Source organism: Oncorhynchus kisutch, linkage group LG1 (genome assembly GCF_002021735.2).
Source record: "Oncorhynchus kisutch isolate 150728-3 linkage group LG1, Okis_V2, whole genome shotgun sequence".
NCBI lineage: Eukaryota > Metazoa > Chordata > Actinopteri > Salmoniformes > Salmonidae > Oncorhynchus > Oncorhynchus kisutch.
Window position 1 is genome coordinate 39,449,208 of NC_034174.2, and position 16,647 is coordinate 39,465,854.

General features: G+C 43.8%; 1 protein-coding gene across 1 annotated transcript; it reads left to right on the forward strand.

Annotated features, from left to right (window-relative positions):
• Positions 1-7,487: 7,487 nt before the first annotated feature.
• On the forward strand, positions 7,488-14,946 carry cnpy2 (canopy FGF signaling regulator 2). The gene is made up of 6 exons (XM_020487764.2): positions 7,488-7,619; positions 8,283-8,385; positions 8,534-8,649; positions 8,802-8,999; positions 9,275-9,371; positions 14,435-14,946. The coding sequence occupies exons 2-6, from the start codon at positions 8,283-8,285 to the stop codon at positions 14,476-14,478; spliced, it is 558 nt and encodes a 185-aa protein (XP_020343353.1). The 5' UTR covers positions 7,488-7,619; the 3' UTR covers positions 14,479-14,946.
• Positions 14,947-16,647: the final 1,701 nt, after the last annotated feature.

Sequence of the window (16,647 nt, forward strand, 5' to 3'; positions counted from 1 at the left end):
GACTGTTTTATGTATGTTATAGGTAAAGACCTTTTAGAGCTTCATTCGGGAGATGGTGTCACGAGTCCGACCGAGGGTGTTTCCTTTTCCCGGACGGGTGGCGCTCGGCGGTCGTCGTCACCGGCCTATTAGCTGCCACTGATTGTTTTTCCTCCCCCTCCTTGTATGTTTAGTGGTAGCACCTGTGTAGGGTTAATTACTTTGTCTTTATTAGACAGCCGGCCCGCCTGGTTGTTGTGCGGGATTATTTCTATGTAACCTTCGGCTCTGTTGTAGAGGTACGTGTTTTGTGCCTGGTCGTGATTTGTTCCATTGTACATTTTGATTCCCTATGTTTGGGAACGTTACTTTTGTGAGCACCCTGTGGTGTGTTAGGCGCTATTAAAAGACGCACAGCATTGAACTCTCTGTCTCCTGCATTTGACTCCACACCCACGACACCCGGAGCATTACAGATGGTTACTTTTACTGACCGTCGTGGCTGCTTTGCGTGATGTATTGTTGTCTCTATCTTCTTGCCCTTTGTGCTGTTGTGCGCCCAATAATGTTTGTATCATGTTTTGTGCTGCTACCATGTTGTGTTGCTACTATGTTGTTGTCATGTTGTGTTGCAACCATGCTGTGTTGTCATGTGTTGCTGCCTTGCTATGTAAAGATGGCGCCGAAGAACATGGCTGACGTTTTAAATTCTCTCAACCAATTGTGATATTTTGGTCTTTTTTAAAAAGTTTTGTGTAACTTATTTTTTTACTTATTGTGTACATAATGTTGCTGCTACCGTCTCCTATGACTGAAAATAACTTCTGGACATCAGAAAAGCAATTACTCACCGCAGACTTTAACGAGTCTGATGAGAATGATATCCTGCTTTCACCGGAACAGTCCCAGATCTACGCCTTTTGCGTGAAGAAAAGACATCGGAAAAGGGGACGCAGATCGGGGTACCTTCTGAGAATCCGGAGGCGAGCGAGTAAACTCCCAATGCCTTCCATTCTTCTTGCTAACGTGCAATCATTGGAAAGGAAAATTGATAACCTACTATTAAGATTATCCTACCAACGGGACATTAGATACTGTAATATCTTATGTTTCACCGAGACGTGGCTGGATGACGATACGAACAATATAGAGCTAGAGGGATTTTCCATGCACCGGCAGAACAGAGACACTACCTCTGGTAACACGATGGGTGGGTGTGTGTGTCTTTTTGTAAATAACAAATGTTGCAGCATGTCTATTATTAAAGAAGTCTCGAGGTATTGCTCGCTTAAGGTAGAGCACCTTATGATAAGCTGCAGACCACATTATCTACCAAGAGAGTTCTCATCTGTATTATTCGTAGCTGTCTATTTACCAGGCCATAAGCAAAGAAGAAAATGCTCACCCAGATTTAATGCAGGCAAACTTAAATCAGTTTTACCAAATTTTTACGAGCATGTCACATGTGCAACCAGGGGAAAAAAAATCCTAGACCACCTTTACTCCACGCACAGAGATGCATACAAAGCTCTCCCCCTCCATCCATTTGGCAAATCTGACCATAATTCTATCCTCCTGATTCCTGCTTACAAGCAAAAACTAAAGCAGGAAGTACCAGTGACTTACTCAATGCGGAAGTGGTCAGATGATGTGGTTGCTACACTACAGGACTGTTTTGCTGGCACAAACTGGAATATGTTCTGGGATTCATCTAATGGCATTGAGGAATACACTACCTCAGTCAACAGCTTCATCAATAAGTGCATCGATGATGTCATCCCCACAGTGACTGTACGTACATATCCCAACCAGAAGCCATGGACTACAGGCAAAATCCACATCGAGCTAAAGTCTAGAGCTGCTGTTTTCAAGGAGCGGGAGACTAATCCGGACATTTATAAGGAATCCCGCTATGCCCTCAGACGAACCATCAAACAAGCAAAGCGTCAATACAGGATTAAGATTGAGTCCTACTACACTGGCTCTGATGCTCGTCGGATATGGCAGGGTTTGAAAACTATTACGGACTACAAAGTGATACCCAGATGCGAGCTGCCCAGTGACATGAGCCTGCCAAACAAGCTAAATGCCTTTTATGCTCACTTTGAGGCAAGCAACACTGAAGCATAGCCAATGTGAACAAAACCTTTAAACAGGTCAACATTCACAAAGCCACTGGACCAGACGGATTATCAGGACGTGTACTCAAAGCATGCGCTGATCATCTGTCAAGTGTCTTCACTGACATTTTCAACCTCTCCCCGATCAAGTCTGTAATACCTACATGTTTCAAGCAGACCACCATAGTCCCTGTGCCCAAGGAAGCGAAGATAACCTGCCTAAATGATTACCGCCCCGTGGCACTCACGTCGGTAGCCATGAAGTGCTTTGAAAGGCTGGTCATGGCTCACATCAACAGCATCCTCCCAGACACCCTAGACCCACTCCAATTCACATACCGCCCCAACAGATGACCCAATTTCAATCGCACTCTACACTGCCCTTTCTCAACTGGACAAAAGGAACACCTATGAGAGAATGCTGTTCATTGACTACATCGCAGCGTTCAACACCTCCCTCTGCAACTGGATCTTGGACTTCCTGACGGGCCACCCTGAGGTGGTAAGAGTAGGCAACACCACGTCTGTCACGCTGATCCTTAACACTGGGAACCCTCAGGGGTGTGTACTTAGTCTCCTCCTGTATTCCCTGTTCACCCACGACTGTGTGGCCAAACATGACTCCAACAACATCATTAAGTTTGCTGACGACACAACAGTGGTAGGACTGATCACCGACAATGATGAGACAACCTATAGGGAGGAGGTCAGAGAACTGGCAGTGTGGTGCTAGGACAACAACCTCTCCCTCAATGTGAGAAAGACAAAGGAGCTGATCATGGACTACAGGAAAAGGCAAGCTGAACAGGCCCCCATTAACATCGACAGGGCTGTAGTGGAGCGGGTCGAGAGTTTCAAGTTCCTTGGTGTCCACATCACCAATGAACTATCATGGTCCAAACATACCAAGACAGTTGTGAAGAGGGCACGACAAAACCTTTTCCCCCCTCAGGAGACTGAAAAGATTTAGCATGGGTCCCCAGATCCTCAAACGGTTCTACAGCTGCACCATCGAGAGCATCCTGACCGGTTGCATCACTGCCTGGTATGGCAACTGCTCGGTATCTGACCGCAAGGCGCAACAGAGGGTAGTGCGAATGGTCCAGTACATTGGGGCCAAGCTTCTTGCCATCCAATACCTATATAATAGGCAGTGTCAGAGAAAAGCCCATAAAAAAGTCTAAGTTATAGACTTTTCTCTGCTACCGCATGGCAAGCGGTACCGGAGCACCAAGTCTAGAACCAAAAGGCTCATCAACAGCTTCCACCCCCAAGCCATTGGACTGCTGAACAATTCATAAAAATCGCCACCGGACAATTTACATTGACCCCCCTCCCTTTTGTACACTGCTGCCACTCGCTGTTTGCTTGTTACCTATTAATCGTCACTTCACCCCCACCTACATGTACAGATTACCTCAACTATCCTGTACCCCTGCACACTGACTCGGTACCGGTGCCCCCTGTATATAGCCTCGTTATTGTTATTCTTATTGTGTTACTTTTAATTTTAGCCTACTTGGTAAATATTTAATTCTTCTTGAACTGCACTGTTGGTTAATAAGGGCTTTATAAGTAAGCATTTCACGGTAGAGTCTACATTTGTTGTATTCGGCGCATGTGGCAAATAAAGTTAGATTTTTTGTCTTATGTCTCTCTTTACGTGGTGTTGTCTCTCTTGTGTGTTTTGACTTACATTTATAATCTTTTTATTTTTAAGCCACCGTCCCCGCAGGAGGCCTTTTGCCTTTTGCTGTCATTGTAAATAACAATTTGTTCTTAACTGACTTGCCTGGTTAAATAAAGGTTAAATCAATCAAATAAAAATGTAAAATGGTAAAACCAACCTCTTCCATGGTGCCCCAAATTCCTAATGAGTTAAACGCTACATGATTAATAAGGTAACAAACATAGTTGATTAAATAAATAACAGTCATCAGATGAATGAAAGTAAAGTCATGACGTCAGTGTATATTGCTAAGAATATGCAGGCCACTAGCCCAAATAACAAATGCCTCAGATGTAATTTATTTCACCACATTCTCAGTGGGTCAGAAGGTTACATACACTCAATTAGTAATCCCCTTTAAATTGTTTAACTTGGGGAAGCCTTCCACAAGCTTCTCACAATAAGTTGGGTTAATTTTGGGCCATTCTGCCTGACAGAGATGGTGTAACTGAGACTTTTGTACCGGTTTCCTCCAGCATCTTCACAAAGTCCTTGGCTGTTGTGCTGGGATTGATTTGCACTTTTCGCACCAAAGTACGTTCATGTCTAGGAGACAGAACGCATTTCCTTCCTGAATGGTATGACGGCTTTGTGGTCCCATGATGTTTATACTTGCATACTATTGTTTGTACAGATGGACGTGGTACCTTCAGCCATTTGGAATTTGCTCCCAAGGATGAACCCGACTTGTGGAGGTTTTTTCTGAGGTCTTGGCTGATTTCTTTTGATTTTCCCATGATGTCAAGCAATTGGCACTGAGTTTGAAAGTAGGCCTTGAAATACATCCACAAGTACACCTCCAATTGACTCAAATGATGTCAATTAGCCTATCAGAAGCTTCTACAGCCACAACATTTCTGGAATTTTCCAAGCTGTTTAAAGGCACAGTCAACTCAGTGTATGTAAACCTACTGACCCACTGGAATTGTGATTTGGTGAATTGACTGTGAAATAATCTGTCTGTAAACAATTGTTGTCATGCACAAAGTAGATTTGTATTTTACCTTTAACTTATTTAACTAGGCAAGACAGTTATGAACAAATTCTTATTTTCAATGACAGCTTAGGAACAGTGGATTTAACTGCCTGTTCAGGGGCAGAACGACAGATTTGTACCTTGTCAGCTCAGGGATTTAAACCTGCAACCTTTAAGTTACAAGTCCACCGCTCTAACCACTAGGCTACCCTGCCTAGTGATTTGCCAAAACTATAGTTTGGTAACAAGAAATTTGTGGAGTGGTTGAAAAATGAGTTTTAATGACTCCAACCTAAGTGTATGTAAACTTCCGACTTCAACTGTAGGTTGAAAGCACTGTGTGTGAGTATCCTTGCCAGCAGACAAAGATCTATGAATGGATCAGTGGTTTGCCAATGATTGGCTTGGCAACAGTAACAAGACGTGATGTGTAAATAATTTTTCATTGGACACAAATAATCTTGCAATGTTTCCATGAAACTTGTCTACAATATTAATGTTCTGAGAACATAGTAAACATCTTCTGTGTATATTTTGTGGGACATTGATGGAATATTCTCCTAACCCACAGAAAAACTGGACACAATGTTTTTGCCACGTTCCCATGAAACGTGTCTAGAACATTAATATATTGTGTTTTGAGAACATGGCAACCATGTTCTGTGTATGTTTTGTGGGACATTGATGGAATATTCTCCTAACCCACAGAAAACTGGACGCATGAATGTTCTTACAATGTTCCCATGAAACGTGTCAAGAACATTCCTATCTTAAATTCTGGTATTCCTAATCTGGGTTAATTGTATTTGACCTCAAGGGAATGATCTCTTGGAAACATTCCTTGCACATCACAGGAACATTCTTATGAACATTTTTGTTAATTGGGTGGCAGGTAGCCTAGTGGTCACAGCGTTGGGCCAGTAACCGAGAGGATCGAATCCCCGAGCTGAAAAGGTACAAATCTGTCGTTCTGCCCCTTAGCAAGGCAGTTAACCCACTGTCCCCGGGCCCAGAAGACGTGGATGTCGATTAAGTCAGCCCCCTGCACCTCTCTGTTTCAGAGGGTTTGGGTTACATGCGGAAGACACACTTCAGTTGAAAGCATTCAGTTGCACAACTGACTAGGTATCTCCCCTTTCCCTAATGAGACTCTTAAGGGAATGTTTTCTAAAGTTGTGGGAGCGTTTGTTGTCAACTGGGAGGCAACATAATAGCATGCACTGAGCGTACAAAACATTGCTCTTTCCATGACATTGACTGACCAGGTAGATCCAGGTGAAAGCTATGATCCCTTATTGATGTCACTTGTTAAATCACTGTATATGAAGGGGAGGAGACAGGTTAAGGAAGGATTTTTAAGCCTTGACACAATTGAGAAATGGATTATGTATGTTTGCCATTAAGAGGGTGAATGGGCAAGACAAAAGATTTAAGTGCCTTTGAAAGGGGAATGATAGTAGGTGCCAGGTGTACCGGTTTGAGTGTGTCAAGAACTATAACGCTGCTGGGTTTTTCGTGCTCAACAGTTTCCCGTGTGTATGAAGAATGGTCCACCACCCAAAGGACATCCAGCAAACATGACACTGTGGGAAGCATTGGAATTAGTGCAAAGAGGTTCAATGCCGATTGTCCAGGTTTTGCGGTCGGATGCCAAGCAGTTGCCATACCAGGCGGTGATGAAGCAGTTGCCATACCAGGCGGTGATGCAGCCTGTCAAGATGCTCTCAATGGTGTAGCTGTATAACTTTTCTCAGATCTGAGGGGCCATGACACATCTTTTCAGCCTCCTGAGGGGGAAGAGGTGTTGTTGTACCTTCTTCACAGCTGTATTGGTGTGTGTGGACCATGTTAATTCCTTAGTGATGTGGACAACAAGGAAGCTCCTGACCGGCTCCACCTCAGCCCCGTCGATGGCCTTCCGTTTCCTGTTGTCCACAATCAGCTCCTTTGTATTGCTGACATTGAAGGAGAGTTTGTTGTGCTTGCAGTCACTGACTTCCTCTCAATAGGCGGTCTCATCGTTGTCGGTGATCAGGCCTACCACCGTTGTGTCATCAGCAAACTTAACGATGGTGTTGGAATCATGTACGGAAATGCAGTCGTGGGAGAACAGGGAGTACAAGAGGTTGCCTACCCTTGCCACCCTCCCAGTTGCAGAGAGAGGTGTTCAGTCCCAGGGTCCTGAGCTTAGTGATGAGCTTGAAGGGCACTATGTTGTTGAATACTAAGCAGTTCAACATCATGCTGTTGATGACATAGCAGTGAGCACTCACGCAAATGAACCTTCAGCAGTGTCTACTCAGATTTGATTTTGGACAGAGAGGAAGAGGCGAAGCAGACCAATAAGCAGATTAATAAGATAGCCAATAAGCAACTAGGCAACTGGCAGTTCCAGCCTTTGAGACAATGGCCCCATTGATAGGGCAGAGACAAGATCATCTGGTCATATACATTATCTTTGGTTTGACGGACCAAATGCAAACAGGCAAAACGAAAGACAGCCATAGATCATTGCACATCAGCGATTTGAATGCAATCCACTTAATAGTCTAAATAAAACCTTTGTTTCACTAAATGTGATGCATATGACTTTTTACATTGAAGACCGTGGATATTTGCCATGACATCAAGAATCGAAGGTTCTTCGCTCTCTGATGATATTTGGTTTGGGTCCTAATTGTCTCTGGCATAAATTCAGACAACTACCGGTAGCATCCCGTTGCCTACGTCACCAGTTTTTACCGAATGCGATGGAACAGCGTGGAATGAAAATCTTAAAATCTTTCTAGCGGTGGCTGAAATTCACAAACAACAGGTCATTACTAATCATTGAATGTTGAATTGCATCTTTGTTACACGTTAGAAACCGTTCAGCGCAGTAGCATGCATGTTCAGTGTGTTTTACCATTCATTTCTTTTGATTACGTTACTTAACTGGCACAGAGTTTCTAAACCCAGAGGCGCAACATCGCGAGACTTCCGGGAACAGCCAAGTCAATGGGAGAAGTGTAATTTGTTCCCGTGGTTGTACCTTTTAGATTTCGAGACAAGGTACAACCTAGATTCGAGCCAAAGTCTTAAGTGGTTGAATTTGTAATTACTGCTACCTCGTGAAAGTGATTAACAAAGTTTTAAAGTGTTCGTCAGCACCTTAATATTGAAGTAGTGCCTTTGAGTTTACTCCGTGCACATGCGCAGTTTGTCGCCCGATGTTTCTCTACGCATGAGCAAAGATAGTAAACGTCGTCTACAAGTGTGATCGGGGATTTCTATTTATAGAAGCAGTTTCAGACGATCTTCATACTGTACTGTCTTTGGTTATAGTCCCTGAACATGGGGGGGGGGGGGGAGAGAATAGCTGTTCACTGAATGTTATGCAAGTCCTTCTCAATGAGTTATGTCTCTATAATGTTTACATGATTTTATTTCAGTATAATTGATATTTTCTGTGGTTTTCTTCCTCCCCAATTTTGCTTAGATGATGTCTTATCACTTGCAATCACTTGCTCGATGTGTGTTACTTGTTCTCCTTGTAAGCTACTGCCAAGGAGCCAGGCAGGGACAGGATCTCAAATGTGGAGGTAAGTATTTGGACTTAATACCAATTTACTACACTAGATCCCATTTATTCTCATAATTTGATAAACACCCTGATTTTATACATTGTGCATCCACTTTTGGTCCACATGCCTTCATTGAACAACTTAACATTTGGTTATTCTCCGTCAGCATGTAGGGCCATGGTGGATGAGATGGAGTGGGCGATATCCCAGGTGGATCCTAAGAAAATGATCCAGACTGGGTCTTTTAGAATTAACCCGGATGGTAGCCAGTCTATTCGAGATGTAAGGGTACCTGATGGCTACTGGGTCCTACATTGGCCTTATTTTACACATTCAATCTTGTTTATTTGTAGGATTCTACAAGTTGATTAGTGTTTAATGTTATCTGGTTATAATTGTTCTCTTTTTAAGCTCGCCAATATTGTCCCCCCTAGGTTCCCTTCGCCCGCTCGGAAGGTAACCTCCTAGAGCTGATGGAGGAGGTGTGTGAGCGGATGAAGGATTACGGGGAACGCGTGGACCCCACCACCAGCAGGAAGACCTACGAAAGGGTCACGTCTCGGAACGGCAAATCCATGGACCTCTCAGAGGCTAAACTGGATTCCAGAGTCACATCCAGCCTGAAATATGCTGTGGGTAGCTTTTTCAATTTCATGTTGGGGGTAGGGACTAGGGATGATGACATGCTATAGCGCGTCAGTGTGACTTTCTAGAACCTCTGATAATATAGTGAAGGATAATGAATATAGTGAAGGACAACTTCCACCCAAACATACCAATGCAGTAAATGGGAAACGTTCCATATGTTTTTTTTGTGGCTTGCAAGCCAATGGCTCCAAGCTCCTGCAACTCAGGGAAATGTGTACCACTACGTCTTATTAAACCATCTTCTCCACCTTACCCCCAGTGTGAGACCATCGTTGAACAACATGAAGATGAGGTCATCGAATTCTTTGCACATGAAACGGACAACGTCAAAGACAAACTCTGCAGCAAGAGAACAGGTATGCCACTTTATTACTTGATCCAGTACATGATATTGACCACCAGAGATTATGGCACAATCCCAATACCCCCCTTAGCTCTCCGTCAGCGGTGGGGGAGTGGCACTCAAACGGAGCAACTAGTGGTAGGGAGAGTTGAATAGCCTTAGGGATTGGAACATTTTCTACATCACTCACATCAGAATTTGCCAACTGATAGCCTACAACGCAATTCATTGGTGAAGATCCTTGTTTTTCAGAATGCCTGAACTGGCGGCAGTAATAGCTTTCCTTATTTCTCATGCAACATGTGTACATACCATATGAGCAACAAATGAGAACAGCAAAACAATGTGGGTGTAATGTACCCATCCTCTGGCTGTGGTTCAAAGTAGAGCTCAATTGACATTGAAATGACTAAAACCAATTCAAAACTGTAAAAATTATAATATACTTTAGGCCTGAGGTTTGGTATATGGCTGCACTTTGGTAACAACCTAAACATTTGATCAAATAAGCCTCACTTAGCAAATAAGCATTCACTTTTTGTTAAATTGTAAACAGGCAATACATTTTTTAAATCAGCAAAACATGACACAGATAATGCGCAGTTATTCCTTCCACCTACACAACACCTGGCTACATGGGTGCACATTGTGCAAAACCTTTCCCTCGCCAACACATGAACACCCCCCTTCCTCCCGTCTACTGGTAGTAGCTTCAATGATAAATAAATAAAAAAACGGAATGACCTTCACATTCAATGCTAGAAAATAAATTATTCAACGCATAAACAAATGCATTAATGAAGAAAATGAGGCAGCTAAGGTGACGACTCTAGAAACTGCTGAAAGTCACTCCAGGCATCAGTAAATTCAAAGGATTTATTATGTAAATTGTACATACTTTTTTTCAGCTGGAATGTAGGAAGTTCTTTTAGCCATATCTGCTTGTTTGGCGATGTCACTCTTCCATATAAAAGCTGTGCATTTATTGGCTGCATTGACTGCCAGTTTGAGGAATCTGGTTTTGCTACCAATATTAACTGGTAGAACAGAGTAATCTCCAAGAACAATAAGGGAAGGCTCTAGTGGTACTGTCGTATTAGTGACCTGTGATAAGATCTGAATGTCTTTCCAATAATTGCTTAGTTCAGGGCAGAACAAAAACATATGCATAAGGGTGCCCACCCCTGTTTTACACCTTGGGCAAAATGGTGAATGTTTAGAATTGGCCTTATACAGTCTCTCTGGTGTAAAGTAGACCCTATGTAAAATATTGAAATGCATCAACTTGTGCTTTGTGTTAAATGAAAGATGCTGAGCTTCTAAAAAAGGGATTTCCCCATTTCTCGTCCTCAAAAATGAGACCAGGGTCATCATGCCACTTCATTCAAGTCTTCAGAGCTTCATTGTTCCCCAACAGAGCTTGAAGACTAGAGTACATGTAAGAAATTAAACCTTTGACACCTTTCCTCTCCAGCCACAGTTTCAGTTATAGGTTTACTCATGGGCTGAATCCTACCTCCATGCTGAGTGGCAATATAGTGCCTAACTTGTAGGTACTTGAAGAAATGAGTTTGAGGTAACAAAATTAATGTCAGTTGTTGAAAGGATGGTAAGTTCACCTTCTCTATACAGATTACCAAATGTTTTAACCAAGAAATGTAATACCATCTCTCAGGGCATTGGGTAAGATGGGGTTATTATAGAAAGGTATATTTTAGTGTTTTTAATGAAAGGGTTTGAGACTCATTTCCACAGAAATGACACATTCCTGTCATTTCCTATTAAGTTGTTTGAAAAAAACTTTGAATAGGAAAGGGCAAGGTTTGAAAGGTACAAGATTTCTGGTTTGAGGTAAAGCAAAATGTCATCAGCATATAGCGAGACTAAATGTTCACACCCACCTATATGAACACCATAGATGGATGGAGATCTGAAAGCTTCTGCCAGTGGCTCTGTAGTGTGGTGGTTAATATCTTTACTATCAAATTAGGAGAAACTTGACACACGTCAGTTCTACTTAAACAAAATCTTTATCAAATTATCCATTAAAGATACCAACTCAACCTACATACATCTACATATGGGTAGTTTACAGTTGATCTAATTATATTCCCAGTATAACTTTATTAAATCTCTAATCGATTATACATATAATCGACCTCATCCCGTCAGTTGAGGATGCCTGGTCATTCTTTAAAAGTAACTTCCTCACCATTTTAGATAAGCATGCTCCGTTCAAATAATGCAGAACTAAGAACAGATACAGCCCTTGGTTCACCCCAGACCTGACTGCCCTCGACCAGCACAAAAACATCCTGTGGCGGACTGCAATAGCATCAAATAGTCCCCGTGATATGCAACTGTTCAGGGAAGTCCGGAACCAATACACGCAGTCAGTCAGGAAAGCTAAGGCCAGCTTCTTCAGGCAGAAGTTTGCATCCTGTAGCTCCAACTCCAAAAAGTTCTGGGACACCGTGAAGTCCATGGAGAACAAGAGCACCTCCTCCCAGCTGCCCACTGCACTGAGGCTAGGTAACACGGTCACCACTGATAAATCCATGATTATCGAAAACTTCAATAAGCATTTCTCAACGGCTGGCCATGCCTTCCGCCTGGCTACTTCAACCTCGGCCAACAGCTCCGCCCCCCCCCGCAGCTCCTCGCCCAAGCCTCTCCAGGTTCTCCTTTAACCAAATCCAGATAGCAGATGTTCTGAAAGAGCTGCAAAAACCTGGACCCGTACAAATCAGCTGGGCTTGACAATCTGGACCCTCTATTTCTGAAACTATCTGCCACCATTGTCGCAACCCCTATTACCAGCCTGTTCAACCTCTCTTTCATATCGTCTGAGATCCCCAAGGATTGGAAAGCTGCCGCAGTCATCCCCCTCTTCAAAGGGGGAGACACCCTGGATCCAAACTGTTACAGACCTATATCCATCCTGCCCTGCCTAAGGTCTTCGAAAGCCAAGTCAACAAACAGGTCACTGACCATCTCGAATCCCACCGCACCTTCTCCGCTGTGCAATCTGGTTTCCGAGCCGGTCACGGGTGCACCTCAGCCACACTCAAGGTACTCAACGATATCATAACCGCCATCGATAAAAGACAGTACTGTGCAGCCGTCTTCATCGACCTTGCCAAGGCTTTCGACTCTGTCAATCACCATATTCTTATCGGCAGACTCAGGAGCCTCGGTTTTTCGGATGACTGCCTTGCCTGGTTCACCAATTACTTTGCAGACAGAGTTCAGTGCGTCAAATCGGAGGGCATGCTGTCTGGTCCTCTGGCAGTCTCTATGGGGTGCCACAGGGTTCAATTCTCGGGCCGACTCTTTTCTCTGTGTATATCAATGATGTTGCTCTTGCTGCGGGCGATTCCCTGATCCACCTCTACGCAGACGACACCATTCTATATACCTTCGGCCCGTCTTTGGACACTGTGCTATCTAACCTCCAAACAAGCTTCAATGCCATACAACACTCCTTCCGTGGCCTCCAACTGCTCTTAAACGCTAGTAAAACCAAATGCATGCTTTTCAACCGGTCGCTGCCTGCACCCGCATGCCCGACTAGCATCACCACCCTGGATGTTCCGACCTTGAATATGTGGACATCTATAAGTACCTAGGTGTCTGGCTAGACTGCAAATTCTCCTTCCAGACTCATATCAAACATCTCCAATCGAAAATCAAATCAAGAGTCGGCTTTCTATTCCGCAACAAAGCCTCCTTCACTCACGCCGCCAAGCTTACCCTAGTAAAACTGACTATCCTACCGATCCTCGACTTCGGCGATGTCATCTACAAAATGGCTTCCAACACTCTACTCAGCAAACTGGATGCAGTCTATCACAGTGCCATCCGTTTCGTCACTAAAGCACCTTATACCACCCACCACTGCGACTTGTATGCTCTAGTCGGCTGGCTCTCGCTACATATTCGTCGCCAGACCCAATGGCTCCAGGTCATCTACAAGTCCATGCTAGGTAAAGCTCCGCCTTATCTCAGTTCACTGGTCACGATGGCAACACCCATCCGTAGCACGCGCTCCAGCAGGTGTATCTCACTGATCATCCCTAAAGCCAACACCTCATTTGGCCGCCTTTCGTTCCAGTACTCTGCTGCCTGTGACTGGAACGAATTGCAAAAATCGCTGAAGTTGGAGACTTTTATCTCCCTCACCAACTTCAAACATCAGCTATCTGAGCGGCTAACCGATCGCTGCAGCTGTACATAGTCTATTGGTAAATAGCCCACCCTTTCTCACCTACCTCATCCCCATACTGTTTTTATTTATTTACTTTTCTGCTCTTTTGCACACCAATATCTCTACCTGTACATGACCATCTGATCATTCATCACTCCAGTGTTAATCTGCAAAATTGTAATTATTTGCCTACCTCCTCATGCCTTTTGCACACATTGTGTATATAGACTCCCCCTTTGGTTTCTACTGTGTTATTGACTTGTTAATTGTTTACTCCATGTGTAACTCTTTGTTGTCTGCTCACACTGCTATGCTTTATCTTGGCCAGGTCGCAGTTGCAAATGAGAACTTGTTCTCAACTAGCCTACCTGGTTAAATAAAGGTGAAATAAAATAAAAATAATTTATAATTTTCATAATCATAGAATCCATAAAATACATTTTTAGGTACTCACAAACATTCCATTAGCTTTTTCAAGGACTGCAGCTATGAAGCAGTTCTCCAAACATACTCCCAGCAGGAACAACATCCTTTTGTTTCCTGGACAATGACCATGGGATCCTCAACGGTTCTGAGTACCACTTGGTAGGAAGTTAACAACTCTATTTGATTTTTTTTGGGGGGGGGCAACTAGAGGACTGAAAAGGCATCACGCCTTGCTCAAAGTTGAATTGGGACACCACTCCACATGGCTCACTGGGTCGTCTAAAACTGAGGGGGCGTGCTAAGGGGGAGCATTGGGATTGAGCCTCCGGACTACATGACCTACTACTGGGGATGCAGCACTTACCAAGTTGTTTGCTGTAACGAGTTAATACTATGTAAAAAGCAATACCAAAATGACGTAACTCAATGTTTTTTCTCTGCAGACCTTTGCGACCATGCTCTGCAAATCCCTCATGATGAGCTATAATTCTGTCGTGCACTGGACGCAGCTCAGCGATACGCACATCTACCTTCTACCGCGTTACAATGGGGACGAGGACTATCCGGAGTTGCTCCAGCACCAGTTGCTTAGGGATGAGGGGAGGTGAGGATTGTAGACTGGAACAATCTTGTAATGTGTATTACTGCAATGAAGTGCTGTTTGTCTTACACAGACCTGTAGTAACAACAAATCACGCTGGATGATTTCACGAGTTTAAACACTCACGCTTACTCTTGAAGCAGAATGGTGAATAAAATTCTCTAACAATAGTTAGATACTGTAACTGTCCAACGTTGTTGCTGATTTTGTTATGCTTGTTGCTTTGATTCATTGTATTCTGTGAATGGAAAGGTTCGATTACACTTAAGCAACTCCAATTCGTTTTCTATTTTGTGTAATCTTGTCACTCATCTGTTTTTCATACTTTGATGGAAATATATATTTCTACAACAATCTGGAGTCATTGTTTTCAAATCAAATGTTATTTCTCACATGTGCTGAATACAACACCTTACAGTGAAATACCTACAATAAAAGTAACTAAATTAAAGAGCAGCAGTAAAATGACAATAGCGAGTGTGTGTATGTGTATATATATATCTCTATGGGGTAGCGGTAGAGTCAATGTGCAGGAGCACTGCTTAGTTGAGGTAATATATACATGTAGGTAGTGTTATTAGTGACTATGCCTAGAGAATAACAGTAGCAGCAGTGTCAAATAGAGGTGGGGGGGAAATGCAAATAGTCTGGGTAGCCATTTGATTAGACTTTCAGCAGTCTTATTGCTTTGGGTAGAAGCCTCTTGGACCTAGACTTGGTGCTCCGGTACCATTTGCCGTGCGGCAGCATAGAGAACCATCTATAATTAGGGTGGCTGAAGTCTTTGACAATTTTTAGGGCCTTCCTCTGACACCGCCTGGTATAGAGGTCCTGGTTGAGGGAGAGGTTGTCCTTCCACCACACTGTCTGGTCTCTGACCTCCCTATAGGCTGTCTTGTTGGTGATCAGGCCTACCACTTGTCATTGGCAAACTTAACGGTGTTGGAGTCGTGCCTGGCCGTGCAGTCATGAGTGAACAGAAAGTACAGGAGGAGACTGAGCACACACCCGAGGGGCCCCTGTGTTGAGGATCAGCGTGGCAGATGTGTTACTTACCTTTTCCACCTGGGGGCAGCCCATCAAAGTCCAGGATCCAGTTACAGAGAGAGGTGTTTAACCCCAGGGTCCTTAGCTTAGTGGTGAGCTTTGAGGGCACTATGGTGTTAAAAGCTTAGGTGTCGTCAATGTATAGCTTTCTCATAGGTGTTCCTTTTGTTCAGGTGTGAAAGGACAGTGTGGAGGGCAACAGATTGCATCATCTGTGGATCTGTTGGGGCGGTATGCAAATTGGAGTGGTCTAGGGTTTCTGGGATAATGGTGTTGTGAGCCATGACCTGCCTTTCAAAGCACTTCATGGCTACAGATATGAGCGCTACAGGTCTGTAGTCATTTAGGCAGGTTATCTCGGTGTTCTTGGGCACAGGGACTACAGTGGTCTGCTTGAAACATGTTGGTATTAGACTAGACAGGGAGGTTAAATGTCAGTGAAAACAATTGCCAGTTGGTCAGCGCATGCTCGGAGTACACGTCCTGGTAATCTGTCTGGCCCTGCGGCCTTGTGAATGTTGACCTGTTTAAAGGTCTTACATCCGCTGCGAAAAGCGTGATCACAGTCATCTGGAACAGCTGATGCTCTCATGCATGTTTCAGTGTTACTTGCCTCGAAGCGAGCGTAGAAGTAATTTAGTTAATCTGGTATGCTTGTGTCACTGTACCGTTCTCGGCTGTTTTTCACTTTTGTAGTCTAATAGTTTGCAAGCCCTGCCACTACCGACGAGCGTCTAAGCCGGTGTAGTACGATTCGATCTTCGGAGTTCTTATAGGGTTCCGGGTTACAGCCCCGCTCCTTGAAAGTGGCAGCTCTACTGTTTAGCTCAGTGCGGATGTTGTCTGTAACCCATGGCTTCTGGTTGGTATGTTGATAGTCACTGTGTGGACGATGTCATTGAAGCCAGTGACTGAAGTGGTGTACTCCTCAATGCCATCAGAAGAATCCCGCACAACATTCTTGTAGCTTAGCATCTGACCACTTTTATTCACTGGTGCTTCCTGCTT

Excerpts from the sequence above, each read along its gene's own strand:
- cnpy2 (XM_020487764.2), top strand. The coding sequence starts at position 8,283 with ATGATGTCTTATCACTTGCAATCACTTGCTCGATGTGTGTTACTTGTT. Across the intron at positions 9,000-9,274 it reads CATCCAGCCTGAAATATGCT|TGTGAGACCATCGTTGAACA; the intron begins GTGGGTAGCTTT and ends CCTTACCCCCAG. Across the intron at positions 9,372-14,434 it reads ACTCTGCAGCAAGAGAACAG|ACCTTTGCGACCATGCTCTG; the intron begins GTATGCCACTTT and ends TTTTCTCTGCAG.